This window comes from Chelonia mydas, chromosome 24 (assembly GCF_015237465.2).
Source record: "Chelonia mydas isolate rCheMyd1 chromosome 24, rCheMyd1.pri.v2, whole genome shotgun sequence".
NCBI classification, from domain to species: Eukaryota; Metazoa; Chordata; order Testudines; family Cheloniidae; genus Chelonia; species Chelonia mydas.
In genome coordinates this window covers 13,198,751-13,225,484 of record NC_051264.2, presented here as the reverse complement: position 1 = coordinate 13,225,484, position 26,734 = coordinate 13,198,751, and the positions used below count along the sequence as shown (strand labels likewise).

Below are 26,734 nucleotides of genomic sequence, written 5' to 3'. Positions count from 1 at the left end.
GTGGAGAGCGAGAGGGACAGGGTCAGCATCACCAGCCAGAGGGGGAGCAAAGGGCAAAAAACTCCAGCAGTGACCTGGGACAGAACCAGGAGTCCTGGCTCCTAGCCCCCTCTGCTGTAACCATTAGCCCCCACTTCCCCCACCCTGAGCAGGGGACTGAACCCAGGTGTCCAAGCCCCACACTCCATGCTCCCCTGGAACCCCAGCGGCCCAAGGCCATGTATTTGGGGGCTGATGACTCACCCAAGCCCTGGCGCAGCCTTGGGGAGGGCCAGGCCTTACCTTGGACGGGGCGTCCCCATACTGGAGGCACAGGGCGCACTGACGCTTGTCCTCAGCGCCGCTGCCCAGCCCCTGCTTCGACAGCACCACCTCCTGGCCCTTCCCACCTGCAGGGAGAGAGGGTGAGAGCTGCTGGGGGCAGAGACCCGATGGTGGTGGTGGGGTGGGGGCATAGGAGAGAGGCCTTAACAATGCACATGGAGAGTGACCACCAGCTTCCTTCCCCCATCGCCCCTACCAACTCAGCAGCTGGCCCAACTCCCAGCCCCCATTCCTCCAATCTAACCCACCAGACCTCACTCCCCTCCCAGAGCCAGGGACAGAACCCAGGAGTCCTCTCCCCCAACCACTCGCCCACCCCTGCCCTAACCACTAGACCCCACTTCCCTCCTAGAGCCGGGGAGAACACAGTTCTGGCTCCCAGCCCCCTACTCTAACCCACCAGACCGCACTCCCCTCCCAGAGCAAGGGACAGAACCCAGGAGTCCTGGCTCCCAGCCCCCCTGTACTCACAGGTGCCCATGGTTCCAGGTGCCAACTGGCCATTCTCCGTGGCGCTGGGCTCCTCGGGCCGGCGCCACTGGGCATACATGTGGTCGGAGGAGGGGGGCAGCACAGCGTCAGGCAGCATGCCACTGCGGGGGGGGGGGGGGAGGGGGGGGGAGGCAGAGTAACAGCGTGAGGGCAGGGGAGCCGGGGCCCTGGGAGTCACCCCAAGCCCTCCCAGAACCCCCCAGTGTCCCTGCTGCCAGCCCCCCCCACCTCCCAGTACTCACTTGGGGAGGCAGCTGCGCCGCTGCCAGCGCTTGGCGTCCTGCGCGTTGAACCAGCTGAACGAGCGCGCCATGAGCTGCAGGAGAAAGCCAAGTGGTGGGGGCTGCACCGGGGAACACTTGCCACATCCACAGGGCCCCCCAGCCACCCCGCCCACCGCTGCTGTCCCCCAGCCATCGCCACGGGGGCCCAGCATCCACCCCCAACCAGACCCACAGTGGGCCCAGCAGACCAGAATCCTGTCTCGCCCCCCATGTGCAGCGCCCCCCGAGTGCCCTGGCACGCACACCATGCTTGCCCCTCGTGCTCCCTGCGGTACCTCAATGTAGAGCGCCTTGGCAGAGGGACCGCCCTGCTCCTCCTCGAGGCCCTCATGTTCCTCCAGGTGCCGCAACAGGATGCCCACCACGTCCTCGCTGAACCCGTGCTGGGGGGAGAGCGACCGTGGGGGCAGAGCCTAACCACTGCCCCGCCCTGCCCACTGCCCCCTCTGAGCCCCCCTGCACTGCTCTGTCCCCCACCTCCCTTGCCCACCCCTCATGCTCCATCTGTGCCCCGCATGGCCTGTGGCCCCCTCACCACGGAGCTGTAGTGGCCCTGTTCGAAGAGCTTGCTGATGGTGCGCAGGTTGCAGGGTCGCCGGTGCACCTTCACGCCGTCATCCGGGCAGCACTGCAGGGAAATGGGGGTCAGCACCCAGGAAAGCCACATGTCGCTGGTGGGGGAGGGTCTGCTCTCCCCAGAGTCTGTACCCTGCCCCCTCTGTGTTCCACTGTCCCAGACCAGGGTCTGTCCCCCCGCGGGCAGGGACTGATCCACCTGGCATGGGCCTTGTGCGCCTTGCAGCCAGAAACGCCCCCACGATCAGCTCCCAGCCAGCTGCCCGGAGGGGGGGGGGCACCAGTGTCACTGCAACAACATGGACTAACGGGGGCTAGGAGCCAGGACACCTGGGTTCTACCCCCAGCTGAGAGGAGTAAGAGGACTCATGGATTCCAGGGGGCGCTGGGAGCCAGGGGGCTGAGGTCTCTCCCAGCTGGGAGGGCTGTGGGAACTAGTGGGTTAGAGCGCAGGGAGAGGCCGAGAGCCAGGGGCCAAGGTCTCTTCTGGCTCCGGGGCACAGGGCCATACCTGGGGGCACTGCAGCAGGGGCTGGGAGCCAGGGGGCGGGGTCTCTCCTGGCTCCGGGGCGCAGGGCCGTACCTGGGCGCACTGCAGCAGGGGCTCAGCATGCTGGGAGGCCAGCATTCCCTGCAGCACATTACGCAGCCCCTTGCGCAGCTCCGAGGTGAGGACATCCCGCCACTTGGCCCGGTCGCTGCCAGAGCAGGGCCGGCAGTTGTAGACCACGCTCTCTGGCAGGCTGGACAAGATCTCGTAGTCCTCGTCTGGGGAGAGAGCAGAGCAGGTCAGGCAGCCCCAGCCCCAGGCAGCCTTCCACCCCGAAGGCAGGGGGCGCATGGGCCAGCCATGGCCAGTAAAGCAGGACCAGGGCTAAGATGGCAGCCCAAGGCAAAAGGGGTGTGCTGCAGATACTGAAGGGACACACTAGGGGTGCTGTTCCAAAGGGGTCATGGCTCTCCCCAGCCAGCAGGGCCAGCCCTGAAGCCCCAGGGCAGCACTTGAGGGCACTGTGGGGGTTCTGTGCTGCAGGTGGGCATGGCTCTCCCCAGCTGGCAAGACCAGCACCAAAGCCCCAGGGCAGCACTGGGGGCACTGTGCTGCAGGGGGCAGGGCTCTCCCCAGCTGGCAGGGCCAGCCCTGACACCCAGCGCAGCTCACTGGACAAGTCCCCAGACTGACCTGAGAGCCCCTCACATTTGGCATGAACCCAGTGCTCGCACTTGGCACATTGCATCATCTTGCTCTCGTAGTCGTTGTCCTCGTAGCAGTGAGAGCAGATGGGGCAGTAGTTACCTGGAGAGCAGAGGGGTTAGTGCTGCACATGGGGCTGGCACCCCCAGAGGGAACAGGCCCCATTCCCCATCCCGAGCCAGTCCCCTGCCCTGGGGCCAGATGGGAGCCTGTGTCCCCTAGAGGGGAAAAGGCCCCCGCACCATTCCTTGATGCCCTTATCCAGCCAGCCCCCAACCCTGGGGCCGGATGGGAGCTGGCGTCCCCTAAAGGAGAAAGGCCCCGCATCCCATTCCCCACCCCCCTGAGCCAGCCAGCCCCCCACCCTGGGGCTGGATGGGAGCCAGCATCCCATAGAGGAGAAAGGCCCTGCGCCCCATTCCCCACTACACACACCTTTGTCATAGAGCAGGGAGCAGGGGGGGCAAAAGCTGTAATCATGGGACCACTCTGTGTCCCAGTTCTTCCCTGGGGCAGCCCCACAGCTCTTGCAGCGGATGCAGGCAGAGCAGATCTGGGGAGCCAACAAGAGCATTAGTATGGGAGAAACCCCTCCCTCACAACCCCTCAACCCTGCCGATCCCAGGATAGACCCTGCCCCCTTCCTCCCCATCCTGGCACGGCCCTGCCCCTGTGCTCACCCAGCCCCTCTTCTTGCGAATGGGCTTGCTGGGGTAGTTGGGGCCCAGGCAGGCCGGGTGGTAGCAGTTGCGGCAGCGCTCACACTCCAGCAGTGGCTGTGACAGGGCAGAAATGAGAAGGCAGGCGTGAGACACAGATGGATTCCCCCTGCCCCACCCCGGGATGGAGAGGGCTGAGATGCAGCTGCCTCAGGGTGAGGCCGAGGGCTGGTCACCCAGGGCCCCCTCACCCGGTACTGAGGCACAGCCCACTCTCGGGTGGGGCAGGTCACCCAGGGCCCCTCGCCCGGCACCCTCTGGGGTCGGGTGAGTAGCTGGTCACCCAGGGACCCCCCACCTGGCACTAAGACACAGCCCTGCTGGGAATTCCCAGCTGCTTGGCATTTACCAGGTTTGGGCAGGAACGAAAGCTGAGCCCCAGTCACGCTGCCAACGTGGGTGATTTCGGGGAGCAGAATGGAATCACCCAAAGGGGACTAATGGACCGGACACTGGGGTTCACACCTGGCTTTTGGCGGCAAAGAACTGTACAGAACCCAGAGGACTCAGGAGGTGGGTGTACAGCGCAGGGGGAGGACGGACCTCAATGCTAGGCATTGGGGCCAGCCCCGACTGCCAGGGAGAGCCCCCCACCCCCGCTCCCTGCAGCACAGCGCCCCCTAGTGCCGCGCTAGGGCACAAGCTAACGCTGCCTGGCGGGAAGGGCCCCAACCTCCTGCCAGGGCACCTACCTTGGAGACCTTGTTCTTGCGCCCACACACGTGGCAGAACTTGCAGCGGCGACAGCACCAGTTCTCTTCCTGCTCCCGCTGCGGCTGCTCGTCCTCCTCCAGGCAGAACACGTGGAAGGGGTCGCAGCAAACCTGGCAGAACACCAGCTGGGGAGGGGACGGGCCGATGAGATGGCTCCGCCCAGAGCCAGGAGGGAACCCTGGAGTCCTGGCTCCCAGCCCCCCTGCCCCCAGAGCTGGGAGAGAACCCGATGTCTGGGCTCCCAGCCCTCCCCACAACCACTAGACTCCCCCCACCTCCAGAGCAGAAGGGGAACCCCCGTGTTTGGGCTCCCAGCACCCCCTGCCCCCAGAGCGGGGAGAGAACCCCGGCATCCGGGCCCCACGCTCTCACCTCATGGAAGCCCTTGCTGGCGCAGAGCAGGCACATGAGCTGGGCTGTGACAGGTCCAGAGGTCAGGATGCTGAGCCCCCCCATCAGCCACACATTCTCCAAGTCACAGTCCTCCTGCAAGAGATGGTGCCCACCCCACAGCTGTGAGCCTCTCGCCCTGGCCCCAGATAGCTGGCTGGGGCCGCAGCCAGGGGGACAGAGCCATGCCACCCTCTGTTCCCACCCACCCCACAGGATCTTAAGTGGGCAGGCCAGAGGGGACCCTCACACCGTGGGGCACAGGCTGGAAATTCCTTAGCGGTGCCTCCCAGCTCAAAGGGAAGCACGGGGACCAGCCTCCCCACCCCCAGTGCAGCCATTGGGCACACCTGACGGGTGGCAGGGAGTGGTGGGACACCTGAGGGAGGGGGTGGCAACCTGCCAGCCTCCAGAGGGGCCCGACCACCTCCACCCCCTTGCCAGCCCCTCCTCCAGCCCTGCCTGGCGGGGGAGCTCCAGCACCAGAAAGGGGCTTAATTCCTTTGCCCCACCACCCATGTGGGACTGAGCTGCCTTGTGTCCTCAGCACGTCAAGGGGAGGGGGCTGGAGGCTCATGCCGAGATGTGGAGCCAGTGCCAACACCCCTCCTGCAGCAGGGCCAAGTTGGGTGTGGATTCTACCCAACACTGGGGACCAGAGAGCGCTGCCCCCTCACCTTGAAGTCAACACGCAGACGGTGGACCCCGTCAGTGGATTTCTGCTTCCCATTCCAGCCGTTGGGGAAGGAAGGGAACGAGCCAGAGGAGAGAGTGTCCTGTGGGGAGAAGGAAGTCAGTGGGAGGGAAGGCAGGGGACCTCCACCCTCTAGGGGGCATCAGCTCCCCTCTGGCCCCAGGGCAGGGGACTGGCTGGCTCATGGGGTAGGGAAGGGACACATGGCCTTTCCACTCTTGGGGGCGCGGGCTCTGATCCAGCCACAAAGCAGGAGAGTGGCTGGCTCAGAGGGCAGAAAACAGGACACGGGTCCTGGAACCAGCCAGTGAGAGCTGTGCCAGTCATGTGGAGGCCTGGATGGAACAAGGTGGGGTTCCCCATCCTGGCAGACCCCTGCCTGCCCACCCGTGACTAGCCATGATGGTGTTAGCACTGGGATCCCTGGGCCCCATGCAGGCTCCTCTCCCTCTGCTCTGGGCCTGGGTCCTTCCAGTGCTGGAGCATAGGTGCATCACACCCCATACACTGCTCACTCCATGCCTGGGGCCACCTCACCTTCTCCAGCCTCCTTCTCGCCTTGAGCTGCACGACAGGCTGCAGCGGTGTCCTCCGAGGCCGGCTCTGCTCCTCTGCCTCCATGGGGAGCAGGTCTGGAGGGGCAGAGAGACTGTTAGAGGGCCAGCAGCCCCAGCCCACCTGCTGGCAGGGCAACATCCCAGGCCCTAGCCCCTCTGCACCCCAGGCACCCAATACACAGGTGGGGGAGACAGCCCAGGGAAGCCAGCAACCTGTCAAGGGGAGAGGGGAGCCGGCCGCCACGCAGTGGGGGGCGGGTGGGAGCCAGCTCAGGTGCAGGGGGGACGGAGGTCCCAGCAGAGCGGCTCACCCGAGTCGCGGGAGGGCTTCCTGCGGGGCGTGGTGGAGCCGGGCCGGGGCTCAGCATCCGAGTCATCCGTGGATTCGAAGATGTCGTAGGAGGGTCTCTGCTTGACGCAGCGCCGGGCCGACTTGCGCTGCAGCAGGGCCTCCTGCTCTGCTGTCTCTGTCGCCCCCAGCATCAGCTCCCAGGGCGCCGGGAACTCCTCCTGTGAGTCCTCCGAGTCCCGCGCCACCACCGGCTTCACCACCGTGCGACCTGTGGGCGGCCGAGAGTCACTGAAACACGGGGCCCATGGCACTGCTGACCCCATCACTGTGTGACCTGCAGGCGCCAGCCCCACCGCAGGGTAGCCAAGAGACAGCCCCCACCATCCCCACAAACCACAGGGGGAACCAAAACACACAGACAACCCCAGGTGCCATGGGAGCAGCTCAGAGACACAGACGGGTCCTACAGCCCCACCACCAGGCAACCTGCCAAGAGACACTGATACACAGCAATGCAGCAGCTGCCCCCCAGCCCGGCTCCTCTCAGTAGGTCGCAGACCCATCCGCCCCACTAAGCGCCACATACGCAGTGGCCTCCTGAACCGTCCCACTATGGCTTCTCACCTCCAGTCAACACAACCCACCAGCTCATGCCTGCCCCCCATGCTCCAGATCCACCCCCCACATGGGACCAGGCACCCAAGTGAACACGGCATGCTGGGCTGGGGCCAGAGATCACACCCCACCCCACTGTGCTCTGCACACCCCCTACCCCAAACAGACCCAGATGCTGTAGGGATGGGCCCTGCGATCTGCAGACAGAGCACAGAGGGGGCAGGGGCCTCACATAGGGGAGGAGGGAGAGAAGGGGCAGGATAGAACGCAGGAGTCCTGGCTCCCAACCTAGTGCTAGAGCAGGTCTGGTTCTATGAACAGCTTCCTCCCCTCCCCCATCCCATTGACACACACCCCAGGGCTCCCCTCCCGCCCCCCCCACACCCAGCGCCAGACTCCACCCCACCCATTCCGTCTCTCCCCCCAGCCACATATGACTCACGACCACACACACACACACACCCCTCCCCCACATACATGCAGCGCCCCCCCATTCCACTCCCCCTCCCCAAGGGCTGGGACCTTTCCCCCACACACAGGCCTTGAGCCTTCCCCCCCGGGCAGCAGCACAGAGCAGCCTGTCTGCCCCCCAGCTCAGGCCCCCGCTGCAGCCTCCTCCTGCCCCCCAGCTCTGCCTGCCCCATCGTGCTGGCTGCAGAGCAGGGCCAGCTCTGGGTGAGCTGCCGGCAGGGAGGGGAGGACAAAGGACAGGGTGGTGGGGCTGGGCCGGTTTCCCTCCTCAGCCACAGGGCAGGTGGGGAGGGCTGGGCTACCCACAGCAGGAGGAGTTGGTGCAATGCCCATAGACCCTGCCTGAGCTTGGGGGCTGCCCCCTCCCCTGGCAGGCCAGGTGTCTCACAGATGCAGCAGGCCCCTCCAATCTAAGCAGGCACAGGGGGGTCCCAGCAGCACTGAGGAAAACATCCAGCTCTCCTCCAGTGCCCCCATCCATAGATCTCAAAGCACCCCACACAGTGGGGAAACTGAGGCACAGGGCGATGACAACTTACTCGCTCACCCAGCAAGCCAGTGGCAGAGCTGGGAACAGAGCAGAGGTCTCCTGCTTCCCAGCCCAGGGCTGTATCCGCTAGGCTGCGCTGCTTCCTCAAGCTCAGCAATCCCTGGCCTCAGAGCAAACACCCACTGGTGAGTTTCACCCTGGGCAGTTTCCCGGCCATTTCCCATCTCAGCAGCTATACCATGGTGAAGACACGCAGCCCTGCTGGGCCCAGCAGTGCCACAGGGACTCATCCTTTGGCTGGGGCGCCCGGGGCCTTTCCCCCACAAGGATTGTGTGGGGCATGTGGACAGGTTAACCCTAACCCTTGCTGGCAAGGATGGCACATGAGTGGCCAGTAAGCTCTCTCACAACCTTAAGGAAGGTGCATCAACTTCTACACTACGTTAACTCTGAACCTTAATAACAATGTGTCAACCTTGCTGTGTTCACTCTGAAACCTAACAACTCCATTATAAATGAACAACACTACTAGACTGGCAACCTCGGGTTGTGTTAACCCTGACACTTAACTACTACCCCACAATTGTTGTTGTGTTAATTCTGAACTCTAATGAGAGGCCACTGCAGCCCTTGCTACTTACAACCTCTGAGCGTTTCCCGGACAGGATCGGGGAATGGAGCTAGCCGGGGAGGTTAGACGTACGCAGAGCAGGGGGGTGTCCCTCCTGAGGGGGACTGGGTCCTCTCTGCGAAACACATGAAGAGGACACTGGCGAACTAGCAAGGAGGCAGCAAGTGAGAGCTGTGGCTCCATTCCAACCCCACCCTGCACCAACATCCACCGAACTCAGGAGTTCTGCAAGGACAGCTTCTAGATTCACACCGTGGCCCACCGCCAGAAGAGGGCATACAGGCTGTTCCCCCAATGCCCCTGGCTCCAGCAGTCAGATAGGAACACCCCAGATATTTTCAAAAAGGGTTACTATGGGCCAGGGGAGGAACATTGTGGCAAAGGGAATGGGGGGGTGGGGGGGTCACTCAGTAGGGGGAGCTCTCCCCTAAGCCACTGATGGCCCCAGTGCCGCACTAGGGGGTGCTGTGCTGCAGGGAGCAGGGGCAGGACTGGCTCAATTTCCCCCGGGCAATGCTGGGCTACAGGGGGCAGGATGGGGAGCTCTGAAGGTCCCTGGAACATGCAGCTCAGAGCCTCAGGGGACTGGGTGAGCAGGCTCTGCCATGGCGGTTTTGCAGCAGTAGCATGGGGTATGGGCCCCAGATGAGAGTGGGCAGGAAGAGAAAGCACTCCACCACCCGCCCACCCCCACCACACAACACCCCCACTGCCTGCAGCGCTCAGTGTACAAACCCAGTGTGTGCGGGGGTCTGCAGCACACAGGAAGCCCCATGACCTCTAAAGGTTACTCAGCAAGACACTGGCAGAGCCAGGGGGAGAACCCAAGAGTCCTGGCTCCCAGCCCAGCCCCCTGCCAGGCTGCAGCAGCACTGGCATTACCTTTCTTGGAGAGCCGCTCCATCTTGCGTGCCTCAATTTTATCGCACTTGCGGTACCTGCCAGGGCAGAAAGCCGGTCAGAGTGAGGGGGCCACAGGTGCGGGATCGCAGAAGGGGGCAGCAACACGCACGGGTATGTGTGTGTTGTGTCCATCACATGTGATGTGAAGGGGAGCTAGCAGGAGGGTGAGTGCATTCACACAGTGCTTTAGGGGGAGCTGGAGGGGTCGGGGGAAATAATACAGGGAGCTCCGGCAAAGTGCCACACAGGGGCACAGTCAGGGGGAAAGCATAGGAGTCCTGGCCCCCAACTCCCCACTCTAACCACCATGCCTCACTCCCTGCCCAGAGCCAGGCTGGCAGTCGGGCGCCCGGCCCCCTGCCCCGGGGACACTCACACACAGCACTGTTTCTTGGTGTTGGGTCCCCCGAACTTGGGCTTGTCCAGGCAGTTGACGCAGGCCCCGCAGTCCTGCAGCTTCAGGCAGCCCTTGCACTTGCCACAGCGTGTCATGCGGTTCTTCTTGCCTGAGTGATGGTGGTGGGGGGCGGGGCGGCGCACAGGGGGCGGGGCCTTCACCGCCACTGGCTCCACCTTCCCCCGTCGTGCTCGCCCGCCCTCGCTCTCCGAGGCGGAGGAGGTCTCTGTGGGGGAGATGGCAGCAGGGTTACCATGGGGTGCCCCTGGGCCCACCATGTGCAGCATGGGGCCGCCTGCAGGACAGCACCCCGTAGCACAGTCCCCCCCCACCGCCCCACAAGCCCTCTTGCCCTGCCCCTGCAGCACATCACCCCCTACCAAGCCAAACCATAGCGCAGCCCCCACCCCACTGCCATCCCTGCAGCACAGCAGCCCCCTCCGAACCCTCCCACCCTGCCCCTGCCACACGGCACCCTGCTGAGCCACCCTATAGCACAGTCCCCCCCTCCCCACCCCCAAATGCAGCCCAGCACTCCCTGGCCTCACCCCAAAGCCAGCACCGATGGTGATGGAAGAGTCACCCACAGGGAGAGCCCTGCATGGAGGCATCGCCCTGAGTGGGCACCGTCTCTGTACTTACCCTCAGCGGCCGGCGAGGCAGCGATCTCCTCCCGCTCACGCAGGGGCAGGGCACTCAGGCGGGGCATGTCCTCGGGCACCATGGCACGCGATTGGCCCAGCGCCACTGCCGCATGCCGGCACACATGCTTGATCCGGGGGCCCTGCACTGGGGACTCCTGGCCCTGTGGGGACATCACGGCAGGTTGGGTACCAGAGGCAGAGATGCTGTCCTGCAGGAAGTGCCACAAGGCCAAGAGGCTGCCTTGCTCCCCAACCACTGGGAGAGGGTGTGCGGAGCAGGGCTGGAGAAGATATATCCTCCCCCCACCACTGTGTTCCTCCTTGTCCCCCATCAGCTCTGCACAAAGCCCCCCACCCCCACCCCACACACAGCGGCAACGATCCAGCTCCCAGCCCAGCATACCAATTTCTTGATCTCGTTCCTGTCCGCGCTGGCCAGGTCCGGCACAGCCTCCCCCGGTGCAGCCTCTGCGTTCTCCTCCGATTTGACGCTGGGTGATGGCTGCAGGCGGGACACAGACAGACACAGCTGTGACGGCACAACCAGAGCTACAGGGACAGACCCCTTTCCCTCCCTGGCTCTGGGACATCGGTGGGCTTGGTTAAGGCATCAGGTACCCAGCACTGCAGGGTTCTCTCCCTGGCTCTGGGAAAGGAGTGGGGTCTAAGGGGTTAAAGAGGGGGCTAGGAGCCAGGATTCCTAGATCCATGGATAGAACCCAGGAGTCCTGGCTCCCAGGTCCACCCTCATGCTCTAATAGATGCCACTCCCCTTCCAGAGCTGGGGACAGAATCCGGGAGTCCTGGCTCCCAGCCCTGCCCTTCTCTAACCACGCATCTCCACTTCCCCTCCCAGAGCTGGGGAGAAAAAAAAAACAGTTACTAACCTTCCCTTAACTGTTGTTCTTCGAGTGCTTCCTCATGCCCATTCCATTATGGGTGTGTGCGCGTCGTGTGCACCGTCGCTGGAAGACTTTTTCCCCTAGCGGTTTCCGTGGCCTTGGCTCTGGTGCCACCTGGAGCAGCACCTCCATGGCACGGTAGATAGGCACCAGCCACCTCCTCAGTTCCTTCTTGCCAGCAACTCCAACAGAGGGGCAAGTGGGCAGGTTGTGGGATGGACGTGAGCAACGCATCCTGAAGAACAGGGGTTACGGAAAGGTTAGTAACCGTCTCTTCTTCTTGGAGCGCTTGCACATGGCCAGCCCAATATAGGGGACTCCCACGCAATCCATCAACAGGGGAGGTCAGAGTTCCTGTGAGACTGAATGAAGGAGCACTGCCCCAAAGACTGCATTGTTCCTTGCCTGCTGGGTAAGGGATAAGTGCCCATGAATGTGTGGCTAGAGGACCAGGTCACCACCTTGCAGATATCTACAAACAGAGCATGAGCCACGAACGCTGCTGGTGAGGCCTGTGACCGTGTGAAGTGCGCTGTTAAGCATGGGGGAGCCATCTTTGCCAGGCCATAGCATGTGCAGATGCAGGACATTATCCAGAAGGAGGTCCTCCACACCAAGACCATGCTGCCTTTCATCCTTTCTGCAACAGCAACGAATAACCGGGTGGACTTTCGAAAGGGTTTGGTCCTTTCTATGTAAAAGGCCAGAGCACAACATCCAGAGACTGCAGCCTCTGTTCATGTTTATTAGCATGAGGTTCAAGACAGAAGATTGGAAGATGTCCTGACTATTGTGGAAATGGGAGACCACTTTCAGAAGGAAGGACGGGTGACGACACACACAGACTTTGTCCCTGAAGAAGACAGTATAGGGTGCCGTGGAAGCGAAGGGCCGGGTCTGACACCCTCCTGGCAGAGGTGATGGCCACCAAAAAGGTGGTCTTCCAGGATAAATAAATCAAGGAACACGTTACTAGTGGCTCAAACGGTGACCCTGTTGAAATCCCAGGGAGGCAGAGGCTGCAGATAGAGGCCCTCCAAGCTCTTTAAGAACTGAGAGCTAATTGAGTTGGAGAAAACCACATCTGTCATTCACCAGAGGGTGGAATGCCGATATTGCCACCAAGTGGACTCTGATGGAAGAGACCACCAGGCCTTCCCCCTTCAGATGGAGCAGGTAGTCCAGACTAAAAGGGGAGTGTGGCCTCCAGAGTGGGGACCTCCTTCTGAAGTGACCAGAGTGAGAACCGTTTCCATTTTGCTAGATAGGCTGTTCTAGCCAACTGCCCATAAAGACTGCTTGGACCAGTGCCGAACAGCCCAGCTCCATTTCCCTCAGCCACGAAGGTGCCAAGCGGTCCGATGCAGGGACTGCATGCGGCCACGGCCCTGGGAGATCAGATCTGGCCACGCTGGGAGACCAACTGGGGCATCTATTGAGAGGTCCAGCAAGATTCTGAACCAATGCTGGTGCTAGGAGAATCATGTGGGGTGTGTCCCTTTTGACTCTGAGGAGCACTTTGCAGATGAGGGTGTGGAGGAAAGGCGTAGAAGGAACCGGCCTCCCCATGACAGATAGAAGGCATCTGAGAGAGAAACAAGGCTGTGCCCCTGGTATGAGCAGAACTGGGGTATTTCCTTTTGCTTCTGGTTGCAGACAGGTCCACCTGGGGAAACCCTCACTTCTGGAAAATAGCCTCCAGGACGTCCAGCCAGAGAGACCACTGGTGATGACTGGTGAAGGACCTGCTCAGGTGGTCTGCAAGCCCAGAAGCTAAGCAGCCTCCAGGTGAATGGAGTGGGCTAAGCAGTAGTCCCAGAGTTTCAATGCCTTAGGCACAGGGGAGAGGATCGGGTTCCCCCTTGCTTGTTTATGTAGAACATTGCTGTGGTGTCCATGAAGACTGACACATCTGCCCCAGAGCTTGCAACAGAAGGCTTGGCAGGCAAGGCGCACTGCCCTTCGCTCCCTGACACTGATATGCAGGCAAACCTCCTCCTGTGTCCAGAGAGGCCCCAGGTGGGCTCCCCACCCCATATCTGGGGCATCTCACACCAGCTGTACAGCTGGTGTGGGCCTTGCAAAAGGAACACCAGCACACACACTGTCCTGATCCAGCCACCACTGAAGGGCGTTGAGCGTCGTCTGGGGAAAGAGCGACCACTCGGTCTAGTGGGTGACACCTGGTAACGTACACCGCCGCCAGCCACAGCTGCAGAGGGTGGAGTCTGAGACGTGCACTTACATGGTACAGCGTGCAGGAGGCCATGTGCCCCAGGAGCTTTAGGCAGCTCCTGGCTGTAGCGGTGGGGTATGCTGTCTGGCCTGGTATGAGGGCTGAGATGGCGGTGAAAGCGGCTCTCCGGTAGGAAGGCCCTTGCTTGAGTCATCTCGAGGATTGCTTCTATGAGTTCTACCCTCTGGACGGGAGTGAAAGTTGACTTCTGCTCATTGATCAGGAGTCCCAAGCTCTTGAAAGCGGATAGAACGATTTCCATGGGTTGTTCCACTAGCACCTTGGACTGGCCTCTAACCAGCCGTTGTCCAGGTCAGGATAGACACATACCCCTCTCCTCCTGAAGAAGCTGCCCCCTCTGCCATGCATTCTGTGAACACTCCCGGGGCAGCTGAGAGGCCGGAGGGCAGAACTGTGAACTGACAGTGGCTCCAGTTTACCACACACTGAAGGTATCTGTGTCCCCGGAAGAGAGCTATAGGTCAAAGGCGGCATACCAGCCCCCTGGATCCAGCGAAACCATGCGGAACTTCAACTTCTTTAAGAACTTGTTAAAGTTTGAGGTCTCGGATAGACCCGAGATCCCCACTGGACTTTGGGATCAGGAAGTAGCAGGAGTAAAACCCCTTGCCACTTAGTTCCCCGGGAACCTCCTCCACTGCCCCCGCCTTTAGGAGCAACTGCACTTCCTGGGCCAGGAGATTTTTGTGAGGAGGATCCCTGAAGAGGAATGGGCAGGTGGTGTGGGGTAGAGACAAACTGCAAGGCGTCTCCTACTTTTGCCGTGCAGAGCAACCACCAGTTGGACGTGATGTTGGCCCAAGCCCGGTAAATGTGGGACAAACGGTCCACAAATATAAGGCCAAGATCCAGGTACTGGGCTGGTGCCCTGTTCTCAGTTGCCCCCTCAAAAGCATTGTCTGTTCCCCGACGGTTGTTTCATGTGTGCAGATGTTGAGGCTGCAGAGGAGTGAGAGGCTGGTCTCTTTCTGAAACCCCTATTACTCTGTCACCTGAAGTCCTGCCTCTAGTGGGACTAGTAAATATGGCCCATGGGCTGCAGCTTATCCAGGATGGGACAGTCCAACAATGTCAAGGTCACCCTTGAATTTTTCAGGCTGTGCAGCTGGGCGTCAGTTTGTTCTGAAAATAAGACTGCCCTTCGAATAGGAGATCCTGAACAGTCTGCTGGACTTCATGGGGGAGGCCTGATGACTGAAGCCAGGAACTTTTCATGACAACTCCAGTAGCCATTGCCCGGGCTGCTGAGTCCACGGTGCCTAGGGCCGCCTGGAGGGACGCCTTGGCTATGGCGCTGCCTTCTTCAGTCACGGCAGCAAATTCTGCCCTAGACTATGTCTACACTGGCAATTGAACGACAAAACTTTGGTCTTTCACAGGTGTTCAAAAAACCCACTCGTTGGAGTGGAAGATTTTGTCGGCAGGAGAGCTGACAAACAGCAGCTACGCAGCCCGACTTTTGGCAGCACGGCTGTAGCAACACAGTCACTTTGCTAAAAGCTGGGTAGTGTAGACGTAGCCCTAGAGTCAGAGGGCAAGAGCTCTCTGAATTTTCTGACCAGGAATTAAAATTGTGACAGCTAAACGGAGCCCGGTGTTTCGCGACCCTAAGCTGGAGGCGGCTGTGGAGTAGATTTTCCTCCCCAGGAGGTCCAGCTTCTTTGCCTCTCTGGCCCCCTGCTGCCTCGCATCTCCTTCTTGTTGGCTGCAGCAACAACCAAGGAGCCCAGTATAAAGGTATTCGTAACCCTTAGGGGGAGGAAATACTTCCTCTCCACCCACTTGGCCTTAGGCTGGAGAAAGGCTGGGGTCTGCAACAAGGCCCTCACAGGCTGCAGAATGGCCTTGTTCAGGGGCAGGGCAATTCTTGCTGGCCCTGAAGCAATCAATGTCCACCAACGCTGGGCTAACTCTGCGATCTCCTCTATCTGGAGGTTAAGATTCTGAGCCATCCGACACAGGAGCTTCTGGTGGGCTTTGTAGCCATCCTGCGTCAGGACTGCAGCCATACCCACCACTGTCTCATCGGGGAGGGTGACAAAGTGGTCTGGACTATTGCCGGCACCTGGTTCTCCTCCAGCCCTGGCAGTCTCCTGCCAGTGTGGCTTGAGAACCCCTGATCTCTGCCCCAGGAACCAATCCTCTTTCCAACAGGGATGGAGGGGGCGCGCTTGTCTCTGAGGGTGCCGAAAAGGAGTGTCCCCCATGGGAGCCCTGGACCTGTGCGGCCAAGGGGTCCAGCATCTGCCATTGGACGGAACCCCACCCTGGTGGGAAAAGTCCCAGGGCCATATCCGTGGGGTGTCTGATCTGCCTAAAGTCCGGTCCCTCGCAAGGCACATGACTCTGCCTGAGATTCAGAGCGCAAGGACCGGCTCCTAGGTGACCAGGATGGCGCTGTGCCTCATGGTGCCAAATGACTTTGTCTTGATGGGGGCGGCACCACGACTGCTAGCGGCGTAGGGATTGCGACCGGTGCCGGAGATGAGACAAGCACCTAGGCAAGGCATCGCTGAAGCAAGCATGGCCTGGGTGCTGAGTCTCCCAACGACGAGTGGGATGGAGGGCAGTGCCTTGCCATAAGAACATAAGAATGGCCATACTGTGTCAGACCAAAGGTCCATCCAGCCCAGCATCCTGTCTACCGACAGTGGCCAATGCCAGGTGCCCCAGAGGGAGTGAACCTAACAGGTAATGATCTAGTGATCTCTCTCCTGCCATCCACCTCCACCCTCTGACAGACAGAGTCTAGGGACACCATTCCTTACCCATCTTGGCTAATAGCCATTAATGGACTTAACCTCCATGAATTTATCCAGTTCTTTTTTAGACCCTGTTACAGCCATCTTCGTGGGCTTGTCCAGGACTGGTGCTTGCCCTCTTAAGGCTGGGCCCCGCAGTGCCCGACTTGTCCCTCGTAGACCGCAGTTTGGAGACAGCAGTGCCGGGAGGGGTAAGAGGTTTTGCGTTGCCCCATACGCCTCTGGTGCTGCCAGGTTCATGTCCTCTTTTTGGTTCACCCTACATGGGGAGCTCCTCCGTACCGGACTTGACAGGTCTCCCACCCCTGGGGCTGGAGTCAATGGGCTGGTTGAGATGCACCCAGTTGAGAGTGGTTCACCACAGCTCAGTCATCCCCCAACGCCCCCGATCAGACTTCTTTTTGGCCCCAGTGATGGGGGAACAGTGCTGTGTCATCGGTGCAGATTTCTTGGGTGCCAGAGATGCGTGCTGGGGACCCGACGGACGACAGCACACACCTGGTAGAGGGAACGCTCAGTACTGGGTCTGGTCACCGCTCTGAAGCGGGACAGACTGCCGTTTCCATAAGTAGGAACTTCAGTTGATTCTCTATTTTTGGGTTCTTGAAGTTCCTACAGATCTGGCACTTACCCTAGATGAGACCCTCTCCTGGGCACTTCAAACATCGCTCGTGAGGGTCACTAACTGGCATGTGCCCGGCACGCTGCACACTGTTTAAACTAAGTCCTGGGACCAAGGCATGCCCTGGGGCCAGGGCGGGTGCTTACTAGAAAACTAACTAGCTCTATACTTATGCTAACAAGCTATTTACACTTATCTATTTACAGGAAGACCACCATGAGGGGATCCATTGCTGAGCAAAAAAAGATTGCTCTAGATGGAAACAAACAACTGAGGAGTCAACAGGTGCCCACCAATTGCGCCATGCAGGCACCACTCCAGGGGGCACCAGAGTCAACCCAACAGACACCACTCGTGATCAGGGGGAAAAGCCTTACAGTGACAGTGCATGCAACACACGCACACCCATATTGGAATGGACATGAGCAAGCACTCGAAGAAGAAACCAGGAGTCCCAGCTCCCAGAGCCCCCTGCTCTAACTGCTCGACCCGACTCCCCTCCCAGAGCTGGGGAGAGAACCCAGGAGTCCTGGCTCCCAGCCCCATCCCCTGGCCCCATGGGAAGCACTGTCATTAAGGCAGGCTGACAGGTCAGCATGTGCAGCGCCCCCCACTCTCCTCCCCGTCCAAGGCACCCGGAGACCCAGTGCCCGCCTCCCTTCCCCCTCCCCGCCCCAGCATGGGGGCTTGGTCTCTCACCGGGGCCAATCTGAGCAGCTGCTGCTGGTCGATCTTGAAGAGCTGCACCTTGGCACGAGTCAGCAGGCTGTAGACTTTGTCCATGCCCGACAACTGGGCTGGCTGTGCAGCCGGCGCTGCCTCCTTCCGGGTGGGTGCCGCAGCTCCCTGCTCCTCGGCCTCACACCCAGAGCCCTCCTCCTCCTCGGACTCATGGCTGGCCAGCGAGGCCACGCGGCGGATGGCTACCTTGCGCACCACGCCTGGCGCGTCCACATCCTCCATCTTGATCAGCTCTGTGTCTGGGGGGGGAGGCAGGTGCTGGGGGGGCTCCCCAAAGAGGGGCAGGGTTAGGTGATTGGTTCGGCCCAGCAGCCGCTTGCCACTGCGGGTCACCACGGGCTCATAGTGGGGGGAGGGGGGCTCCGGCCGAGGCACGGGGGACAATGGGGGGTCCTTCCCGGCCTCGCTGAGGCACATGGGCTCCGGCTCCTCAGCCGACACGGTCAGCGACTCGTAGATCTTCAGGTGGGCTTCGCTGGGGGTGAACTGAGGGGCCCGGAGCAGCGGGAGCCGCCTGGCTGGCGGGGAGGGGGCCAGGAGAGGGCCAGGCGGAAAGATGTGGGGCTCCTCAGGGGGCAGCCGGAAGAGGGACTTGCCCGCCTCGGGGGGCAGAGGCGGCGAGGTGCTGAGGGAGGTCCAGCGGAAGGTGGGCTCCCGCAGGATAGAGCGTCGCTTGCCAGGGAGGGTGGGGAGAGGGGAGGCTGGGGGCGAGAGGCCAGGGGAAGGAGGGGATGACGAGAGCGGGGAGGGGTACTCGTCAGGTGAGCGGGGGGGCTGGCCAGGCACCATCTCCTGGCCAGGGGCCTGCTCTGGGACCGGGGGCTCCCCGCGGAGCAGCTCCCCTGCTTCAGGGACCTTGGCCCGGGGCGCTCGCCGCGGGGGCTCATCCATGAAGCGCCGGGGAGGGCGGATGAGGCGGCAGGAGCGGGCGCTCACCACAGGCATGATGAACTGGCGGATATTCTTCAGGAATGTGGCCTTGTGCCCGGGGGGCTCCTCACCCGCCGCGCCAGCCCCCTCCCGCTGGGCAGCCGCCACCCGCTCGGCCCGCTGGCTGGGGGTGAGCGGCGGCCGACCCCGACCCCGCTTCAGACACTGCGCCCGCGTGGACTGGGCGATGGAGGCCGGGGCAGCTGACTCCTCCTCTGCCTGGGCCGGGCATGGGGGGGACACCGGCCTCTCCTCCCCAGCACCCTCGCCCTGGGCTGGCAGCTGCAGCCGCCTCCGTCGCTTCCACCGAGCTTGGGTCGGAGAGGCTGGCTCGGCTGGTGCCTCATGGGGCCGCTGCTCCTTCGGGAGGGCAGGGGAAGTGAGGGAGCCCCCTGGCGAAACATCCCTCCTCTTTGGTGGGCTGCTCTTCGTCCTCTTGCTGCCCTTCTTCCTGCCCATGGGGGGCTTTAGCCTGGCACGGGCCAGCGCCACCCGCCCCGACTTCAGCCGCTTGGCTTTGGAGACGAACTTGAGCAGCAGGGGCAATTTCTTCCGCCCACGCCCAGGGCCCTTCCCCCGGGAGCTCGGCCTGGAACCCAGGGTCGGCTGAAGGCTCTTCCTAGGCGGCGCAGGGGCAGCGACGGGAGCCTTGGCACCCCGCCGAGGAGCTCCCGGCTTCTTCTTGAATGAGCCGCGGGGGCGGCCCCGTGGCCGGTGGGGCACCATGGGGTCTTGACTCTGCCCCCGTGGGGGGCTGCTGGGGGATGGGGAATGGGGCTTGACCTCAGAGGGCCCTGGGTCCTGCTCGGGAGGCGTCCTGGTGGCTTGGACGGGGCTAGCACCCGGAGGCAAGCTTGGCCTGGCCGGCGGGGGCCTAGATCTCTGGAGCAGCTCAGCCAGGGCCTTGACCATGTGCTCCCGTTGGGCCTCGCCCTTCCTCGGCTTGGCCAGCACCTTGGAGGGGGTGGTAAGCAGGGAAACACCCCTCTTCTTCCTACTGCTGGCTTGGGGCGACATGCCTGCAACGAGAAAGGGGAGGGGGTGAACCGCGGGGGTGGGACTCGGGACCCCACCCGTGCACCACCACACACCCGGCCAGCCAGCTAGTAAGGGTGGTTAACATGTGGCAATTCCATCCCAGCCCCCCAAAGCTGGGGGGAAAAGCAGCCATCACCACAAGGCCTGGCTTAACACTTGGGGGACAGCAGCCATCAACCCAACCAAGGCCTGGCTTAACACTAGGGGTGGCACTGTGTGCCCTGCAGTATAGAGACAGGACCCCTCCCCCCCCCCGCCATTCGTACCAGGGCACCCTAACTGAGATGAGATCCCCTCATTGTGCCAGGCACTGCACAGACACCCCATATCCATTAGAGTGAGGTTCTCTCAACATGCCAGCCGCTGCCCCGACAGACCCTGCCCCAGCTGACATCAGAGCTCCATTGTGCCAGGCGCTGCACAGATACAGTGAGAGACAGGACCTGCCTAAAGAGCTCACAGTCTGAACAGCCAGAGGCATATTACCGCATTTCACAGATGGGGAAACTGGGGCCCAGGGAGAAGCAGTGAGCTGCTCAGGATGATGCCAGGAGTCAGCGGCAGAGCCCCAGCATGTCTGGCATCCCTCCTCCCAGCCACCCCCCACTACACACCTCTCCCTCCCCTTCCATGCTGGAAACGTGCTAGGAACAGACAGCAGGGAAGCCAAGGCTGGCAGGGGGTCTGTGGGCACTGGACAAAGGGAATCCTGCGTCCCCAGGAGGGGCCCTCACCCTGACTGGGCACCTTGGGTACTGCAGGAAGCTGGCGTGGCCAAGCAGTTTCAAGCAGAAGAGAAACATATTCGCAGTGGGAAGCAGTCTCAGTTTATCCACACTCACATCCACACCCAAGTTAACTCTGCCAGGAGAAGCTGGCACCTAGACCCCAGCGGGACCGCAGTTATGCAGCGGGGACGACACAGCAATTCCCTGTCATCTGCGGGCATGAGCTATGGCTGGTGTAACTGGGCCCACCCTATGGCGGGAGGTAGAGGTAGCTATTTTAGTTAAGTTTCAGAGTAGCAGTCGTGTTAGTCTGTATCCGCAAAAAGAAAAAGGAGTACTTGTGGCACCTTAGAGACTAAAATTTATTTGAGCATAAGCTTTCGTGAGCTATAGCTCAGTTCATCGGAAGTGAGCTATAGCTCATGAAAGCTTATGCTCAAATAAATTTGTTAGTCTCTAAGGTGCCACAAGTACTCCTTTTGTTTTAGTTAAGATTCCCTCCCCCCAAGATCAGTCTTCATGCCAGGCCTTGTACTGCGATGCGAAGGGACATTGAATGAGGGGGCCCAGCTGGGAGAGCTGCTGTAAAGTCAGTGCAGAGTCCTGGGGGGACAATTAACTCAGTGTCAGAGCAGCAGGTGACGGTTCAGCTTGAATCGTGCCCTGGTCTGCCCCGGCGAGATGAGTGCATCCCCGGGGGTGAGCCCTTTGATTTCACACCGTGCCATGTCCTGCAGGTTGGTGCCCTTGGGCCCACCACCCCACTACGCTCAGGACAGAGGGAAGTGGATTGTCTTGAGTGTTCAGATTTGAGTCGTAACAGGACCAGAGCCCCACTCATTGCGCACCCACGACACAGCCCCTTCACCGTCAGCAGCCTCAGAAAATCCAACAGGTCCTGCAGGCTGACCCCTGTGGGACAGAGGCAGCCTCCAGACAGCAGCCCCATTGCAGTCAGAGACGAGCAGGCCCCTGTGCAGCGGTGCTCGGCCGAAGGGGGCTGGGGAACCCCAAGGGCCCCATGGAGAAGCACAGAGCAGGAGATGTGATGTGGGGCTGGGGACGTGGGACGCCAGTGATGACACCTCCCTGGTGCCGGATTGAGGGGGTGTCCGTGTGGGTCAGGCCGGCCAGTGCCCTCACCTCTCTGGGAGCGCAGGACGGCGCGCAAGGAACTCTGGGAGACAGGCTCATCGGGAGGGAAGCCCTGGAACTCTTCCTGCAAGGAGGGAACAGAAAGGGGCTGTGGTTAGATGGAGGGTACAAAGCTCCAGCCCCAATATGAGCCCTGCCCATACCTGGGGATGGCTCCAGCCACCCCTTGCTACATAGCTACATTCCAAGCAGCACCGAGCTGGGCCTACCCATAGCCCCAGGTCCCACTCTCCCATTTTCCCCCAGGATGACCTCACCCACCTGGCCCCAGCCATACCCCCTAGGCCCCATCCAACACACCTATTCAGAGCAACTAGAGGTGGCCATGCCCACACCCCTTAGGCTCCACCCACCCAGCAGCTGTCCCACCTACACCCCCTCCACAGGCCCCACCTACTGACGCGCCACACAGCTGGAAGCAAGTGCCCAGGCAGGTAGGCTGGCACAGCCCCACCGTGGGACAGTGAAGGATCAGGAAGAGCCACTGCGGCACTGCCATGCCAGCAATAGGGGGATGAGATAATCCCAGTGGGCTCCATGCTACAGCTATGGGGCGGGGGGCTCCCCATCACAGGGACACAGACTCCCCTCGAGCCAGTAGGTGGGGCGGGCTCCTCACCCATTGCCAGCGGGACTGTACCCAAGGTGAGGCCTTGACAGGCCACTGGGACCAATCCCTCCTCCAGCAGCCCTCTGCTGAACCCAGCCCCCCAGCCGCCATGCGTTCAGCAGCCCCGGATGGGGCAGCCAGTGGAGCTCACCCAGCAGTTGCAGGGATCTAACCAGCACTAACCCCTAAGTAACTCCAACTTGCTGGCTTCCTCCTGTCCCGGGTCACCCGGCTTCCATACTGCACACTGAGACACGGCCCATAGGACCCTCGCATCAGGCACTATCGGGGACCCTCAGATGCCCAAGAGACAGCACTGCCCCAGCCAGCATGCAATCCACCACGAGGGGAGACCCTGCCCCAGCATATGTTGCCCATTCCCTCGCAGCTTTGATAGAGGCCCCAAGGAAAGCAAGGGCCTTAATGGATTGCACTCCCCCAGCACTGAGATGCAGCTGCCTCTAGGGTAGGGCAGCTGGGGAAAGCCACATACAATGCCACCCAGGGAGGCTTGCCCAGCGCTAGATGCAGCTGCCTTCACCAGGGCTTTGGAGCTGTATTCCGGCACCGCTCCAGCTCCAGGCAAAAACCTGCAGCCCCACTGCTTCGGAGCTGCTCCGCGCTCCAGCTCCGGGCTCCGCTCCAGAGCCCTGGCCTTCACAGTGGAGTATGGCAGGCACACAATACTTGAGCACTTCATTATCTTGTAGCCGTACCCAGCTACCCCGCCCCAGAAGCGGCAACATGTCAGCGGGGGAATGAGAGACTGTTCCTCAGGTGCCCCATCTCAGCGCCAGATAAGTCATCCCCATGTGGCTGTTTCCCAGCATCCCCCAGAGCTGGCTGGATCTCAGCGCTGGACGAGCCGTCCCTGCATAACATGCTTCAGCTCAACTAGCCCCCGCAGTTGGGTACGTTGGGAAGCTAGAAGCAGCCCTGGGGCATGAACCCTGCACAACAGCGCCCCCACCTCTCTGCCAGTCAGGTGGTGCTGCCCCTCTGTTGCAGGCTCTTCACAATGGGCTGCTTTGCCAGCTCAAGGGCACACAGCATGGGCTGGGTCCAAGCCGCAAGCATGTGGAGCTATGCAGGTTCATACCACCAGACTCCCCCTCTCCACATGCCGCCTCAAGCAGCGGCCAGCACTGGGGGCGTCTCGCGCACCTGGAGGAGGCGGTGGCAATATTCACCTGTGCGCTGGGGAAGAGCCGGGGCCCGCCTGAGGTCAGCCTGGGCACGGCGCTGCAGGTGCACCTGACGGTTCACTAGGCAACAGAGCAAGGCCAAGCTACGGCAGGACAAACTCCTCGGGTCAGGTGCCAAGAGACCACACCACCCACTGGTACATGGGTAACTCCACTCGGGAGGAAACAGAGCCAGCCCCTCTGCTGGCACAGCAGGAGACTGGCAGCCACCTCCACATGCCCCTTGAAGGATCTCCGGCTAGGTCAGGAACCAGCAACCTTACGCTGGCAGAACTGCAGCAAAATGAGCCAAGGAATAGCCGGAGCAGGGAACAGAGCAGGAGAGCTTTTCCTCTAGGGGCTCCAGCTGTGAGTGGGCCCCAGGGCAGGGACTGGCTGGCTCAGGGGGGCAAGAAATGGGTCATGGCACCTTTCCCCTCTAGGGGGCACCGGCTCCAATTGGACCCCAGGTCTGTAGTGGCCTTATCCCAAGCGCCTTTGCTGGAGTCTGCAGCTCCCAGCAACCCCTGCAGAAGACAGCTGCACTCCACTGTCCACAGGCCCCTGCAACCGGGCAACCCAAGGCCCATGGGCTGGGAACAACCAGCTCCCCATACCCACAGGAGACAAATAACCCATTCTGCAGGGCAGGCTGATCCAGCGCTGGCCTTCTCCCACCCCGTGGGATCCCTGCCAGCTGGCTGCCCTCGCCGCAGCTGGCCCAGCCCCGAACGCTGCCCATTCCAGCAATGTTGGCACCTCTCTCCAAGGCCGGGCTCCTGGAGTCCCGTGACCAGGCGAGATGCAGCGCTTTCCTCTCCAAACAGGAAGGGCAAGTTCCCCGGCCCAGTGTACACAGAGAGATACAAGAGTGACGGCTCAAGCTCTGGAGCAGAGACTGGCATGTGCAACATATAGCAAAGAAAGGTCTGTTCAGGCCAGGACCCCCATGTGCTAGGACAGCCCCACATCTCCATCCATAAACTCCAATCATTTCCAAAGAGAACAGAGTCACCAGCCCCCTTAGACAGGTGGGGAAACTGAGGTATGGAGGGGGGAGTAAGCCAGTGGCAGAGTCGGGGCTGGACCCCAAGTCTCCAAAGTGCCAGTGCTCCATCCACTAGGCCGCACCACCTCCCCAGCATTGCCTATTCCCTAATCCGGGGGTTTGACTCCTGATTCCAGTGCAGCTCCCGTCCCATGCACAAGGCCAGCAACGTTCTCTATGCTGCGCTATGTGGGAGGCCAGCTCAGAGCCAAACCCAGCCCCCCAGCACCAGCCCACAGTAAGAGCCCATCCAGACCATACTAGCCTCCGGCAGGAGGAACATGGGGCATGACAGCAAGGGGTAGGAAGGCTGGTGCCAGAGACTCGCCCCACGAGCCAGCTGGCAGTTCACTGGGGTCCCTCAGGACAAGGAAACCCCCCACCCCTCACTGCACGCAGGCCCACCTGGAGAAGGTAAAGGGGGAGACCATCTGTACGTACCCACAAAGAGGGGCCCATGCACTGAGGAGGGGGCGGGCAAGGAACCAAACGTGACTCCAGGGCAGATGACGACTAGTTCACAGTGACTTTCCACCACTGATTGTGCAGGGAGGGCTCCGAGCAGTGCCATGCCCGGGGCAGGTCGGGAAGCTGTTGGGGGTGGCATTGCCAATTGCTGCCCAGACTCTGAAGCCAAACTCCGGAGCGGGGCACAGAAAAGCCGAGCCCAGTGCTGGCTACAGCCAGCCAAGGTGAGATGGGCACTACATGTGCCTCCTGCTGCCCAACGCACACCATATGGGACAGGGCTTCTCCCCACAGACCCTCGTCTGCCCCACCCCAGCCCAACAGAACTATTAAGGCAGGGGGGCACCCAGAACTCCTACAGGATGGGCTCCCCTGGCCAGGTGTCACTTCCCAACATGCAGCATCAAAACCCCTCTACATGTTGGTGGGCTACACCCCACAACTCCCTAACCCCACAAACAATGACACCTGCCCCCAAGCAGAACCCCAACACTGTCCCAGCCCCACACAAGGGCCACCTCAACCCAGCTCCATAGAGTCCACCGACCCCCCTAACTTTCCCCTCTCCCACAGCAGCCACACATACCACTCCTACAGGGACCCACCCCCACAGGTCACCCAGCTCACCCCCAAGATACCCCCTGCCCCGGAGTCACAGACCCTCCATGATGTCCCACCCATCAATCTTCCCCACACCTCCAGCCTTGGGGCCCCAGATCCTTTCCCCATAGGGATGCCCCCCGTAGCTTCTCCCTATACTTCCCAGTTCCCGCAGAAACTGTACAGTCCCCTCTCGGCCCTAGGATCCCAACACCCCATTCCCCAACCTCACCAGCCCCGAGGCCTCAGTTCCCACCCCTTGTCCCAGCAGCCTCCCAGGCTCCCAACCACCCAACTGCTCCCCCAACCTCCCACATTCCCCCTCAGCTCCACCTCCCACTCCCCCATAACGTCCCCCAACCTCTCCTGCACATGCCCCCAGACTCCCAGCTCCAGCCCTCTCCCCACAGCCCCCCATGAGTTTCCAAACCCCCAGTTCCCTTCCTACAGGATCCCCCCAGCTCTCCCCTCCCCCCAGGTTCCTATCCCAAGGCCCTTCAACCCCCAGCTTAGTTCATCACCCCCAGGCTGTAGCTCTAGCCCTTGCCCAAGCCCAGCGCTCTCCCCAGCCCCAACCCCACAAGCTCCTATCTCAAGCCCCCCAATCCTCAGCTCCTCCACTCAAATTCCCCCCCAAATCCTCCCCCCCGCTCCAGCTATCCAGCCCCCAAGTCGCTCCCCACACAGCTCCTGCCCCACAACTGCTCCGCTCAAATTCCCCCCAACCTCCCCCGCTCCAGCTCCTGCCCCCCACCTCCCTTCCCCTACAGCTCCTGCCCCCCACCGCTCACCTGCTCCTCCTCGCTGCTGCCCCCGCCCAGCAGGCCCCGCAGGCGGCGCAGGCTCCAGCCCAGGCCCAGAAGGCTCCGAAGCGCCGGGTCCCCCAGGCCGGGCCCGTCCCCGCTGGACCCGCCGCGCAGGGGCAGCCGCGCGCGCAGCCCGGCCCGGGGCAGAGGGCGGCCCCCGCCCGGCCGCCCGGGGAAGCGGCCCCGAGCCCAGGCGGAGCCACCGCCGCCCGCCGCAGCCGCCGCCGCCGCCATCTTTAACCGCTGGGGGGGGGCCTGGCCCGGGGGGGCGGGGCCGCCGCAATAACAGCCCGGCCCGGCCGCGGGGCACCATGGGGGATGGAGTCCGAGCAGGGGCGGCGCCGATCGACCACAGCGGGGCCGGGACTACAGCCCCCAGCAGGCATTGCGGCTTCGCTCCCCGCCCAGCCCAGCTGCGGCGCACCCCTGGGGGATGGAGTCCGGGCGGCGGCGGCGCCCATTGGCCACAGCAGGGCCGGGACTACAGCCCCCAGC

The 26,734-nt window shown here is 62.0% G+C and overlaps 1 protein-coding gene across 4 annotated transcripts in view; it reads right to left on the bottom strand.

The window, feature by feature from the left end:
• The window catches only part of KMT2B (lysine methyltransferase 2B), a 35,132-nt gene extending 8,658 nt beyond the window's left edge, over positions 1-26,474 (bottom strand). For 2 of the 4 annotated variants that reach the window (XR_005222967.2, XM_037882677.2), the window contains exons 1-21: positions 26,225-26,474; positions 21,512-21,587; positions 17,631-19,621; positions 10,792-10,890; positions 10,387-10,549; positions 9,724-9,970; positions 9,327-9,382; positions 6,257-6,505; positions 5,926-6,020; positions 5,372-5,470; positions 4,677-4,790; positions 4,283-4,429; positions 3,552-3,647; positions 3,307-3,424; positions 2,860-2,973; positions 2,260-2,444; positions 1,636-1,728; positions 1,376-1,483; positions 1,059-1,132; positions 796-917; positions 283-389 (exon numbers count right to left, since the gene is read on the bottom strand). Coding sequence is in view for 3 of the 4 variants with exons in the window: in XM_037882677.2 (XP_037738605.1) it covers positions 283-389; positions 796-917; positions 1,059-1,132; positions 1,376-1,483; positions 1,636-1,728; positions 2,260-2,444; positions 2,860-2,973; positions 3,307-3,424; positions 3,552-3,647; positions 4,283-4,429; positions 4,677-4,790; positions 5,372-5,470; positions 5,926-6,020; positions 6,257-6,505; positions 9,327-9,382; positions 9,724-9,970; positions 10,387-10,549; positions 10,792-10,890; positions 17,631-19,621; positions 21,512-21,587; positions 26,225-26,473 (4,602 nt within the window). In the remaining variant the exon portion in view is untranslated. The remainder of the gene's footprint in view (positions 1-282; positions 390-795; positions 918-1,058; positions 1,133-1,375; positions 1,484-1,635; positions 1,729-2,259; positions 2,445-2,859; positions 2,974-3,306; positions 3,425-3,551; positions 3,648-4,282; positions 4,430-4,676; positions 4,791-5,371; positions 5,471-5,925; positions 6,021-6,256; positions 6,506-9,326; positions 9,383-9,723; positions 9,971-10,386; positions 10,550-10,791; positions 10,891-17,630; positions 19,622-21,511; positions 21,588-26,224) is intronic. The other 2 variants (XM_037882679.2, XM_043535141.1) reach the window with 2 other exon arrangements.
• Between the last annotated feature and the right edge of the window lie 260 nt (positions 26,475-26,734).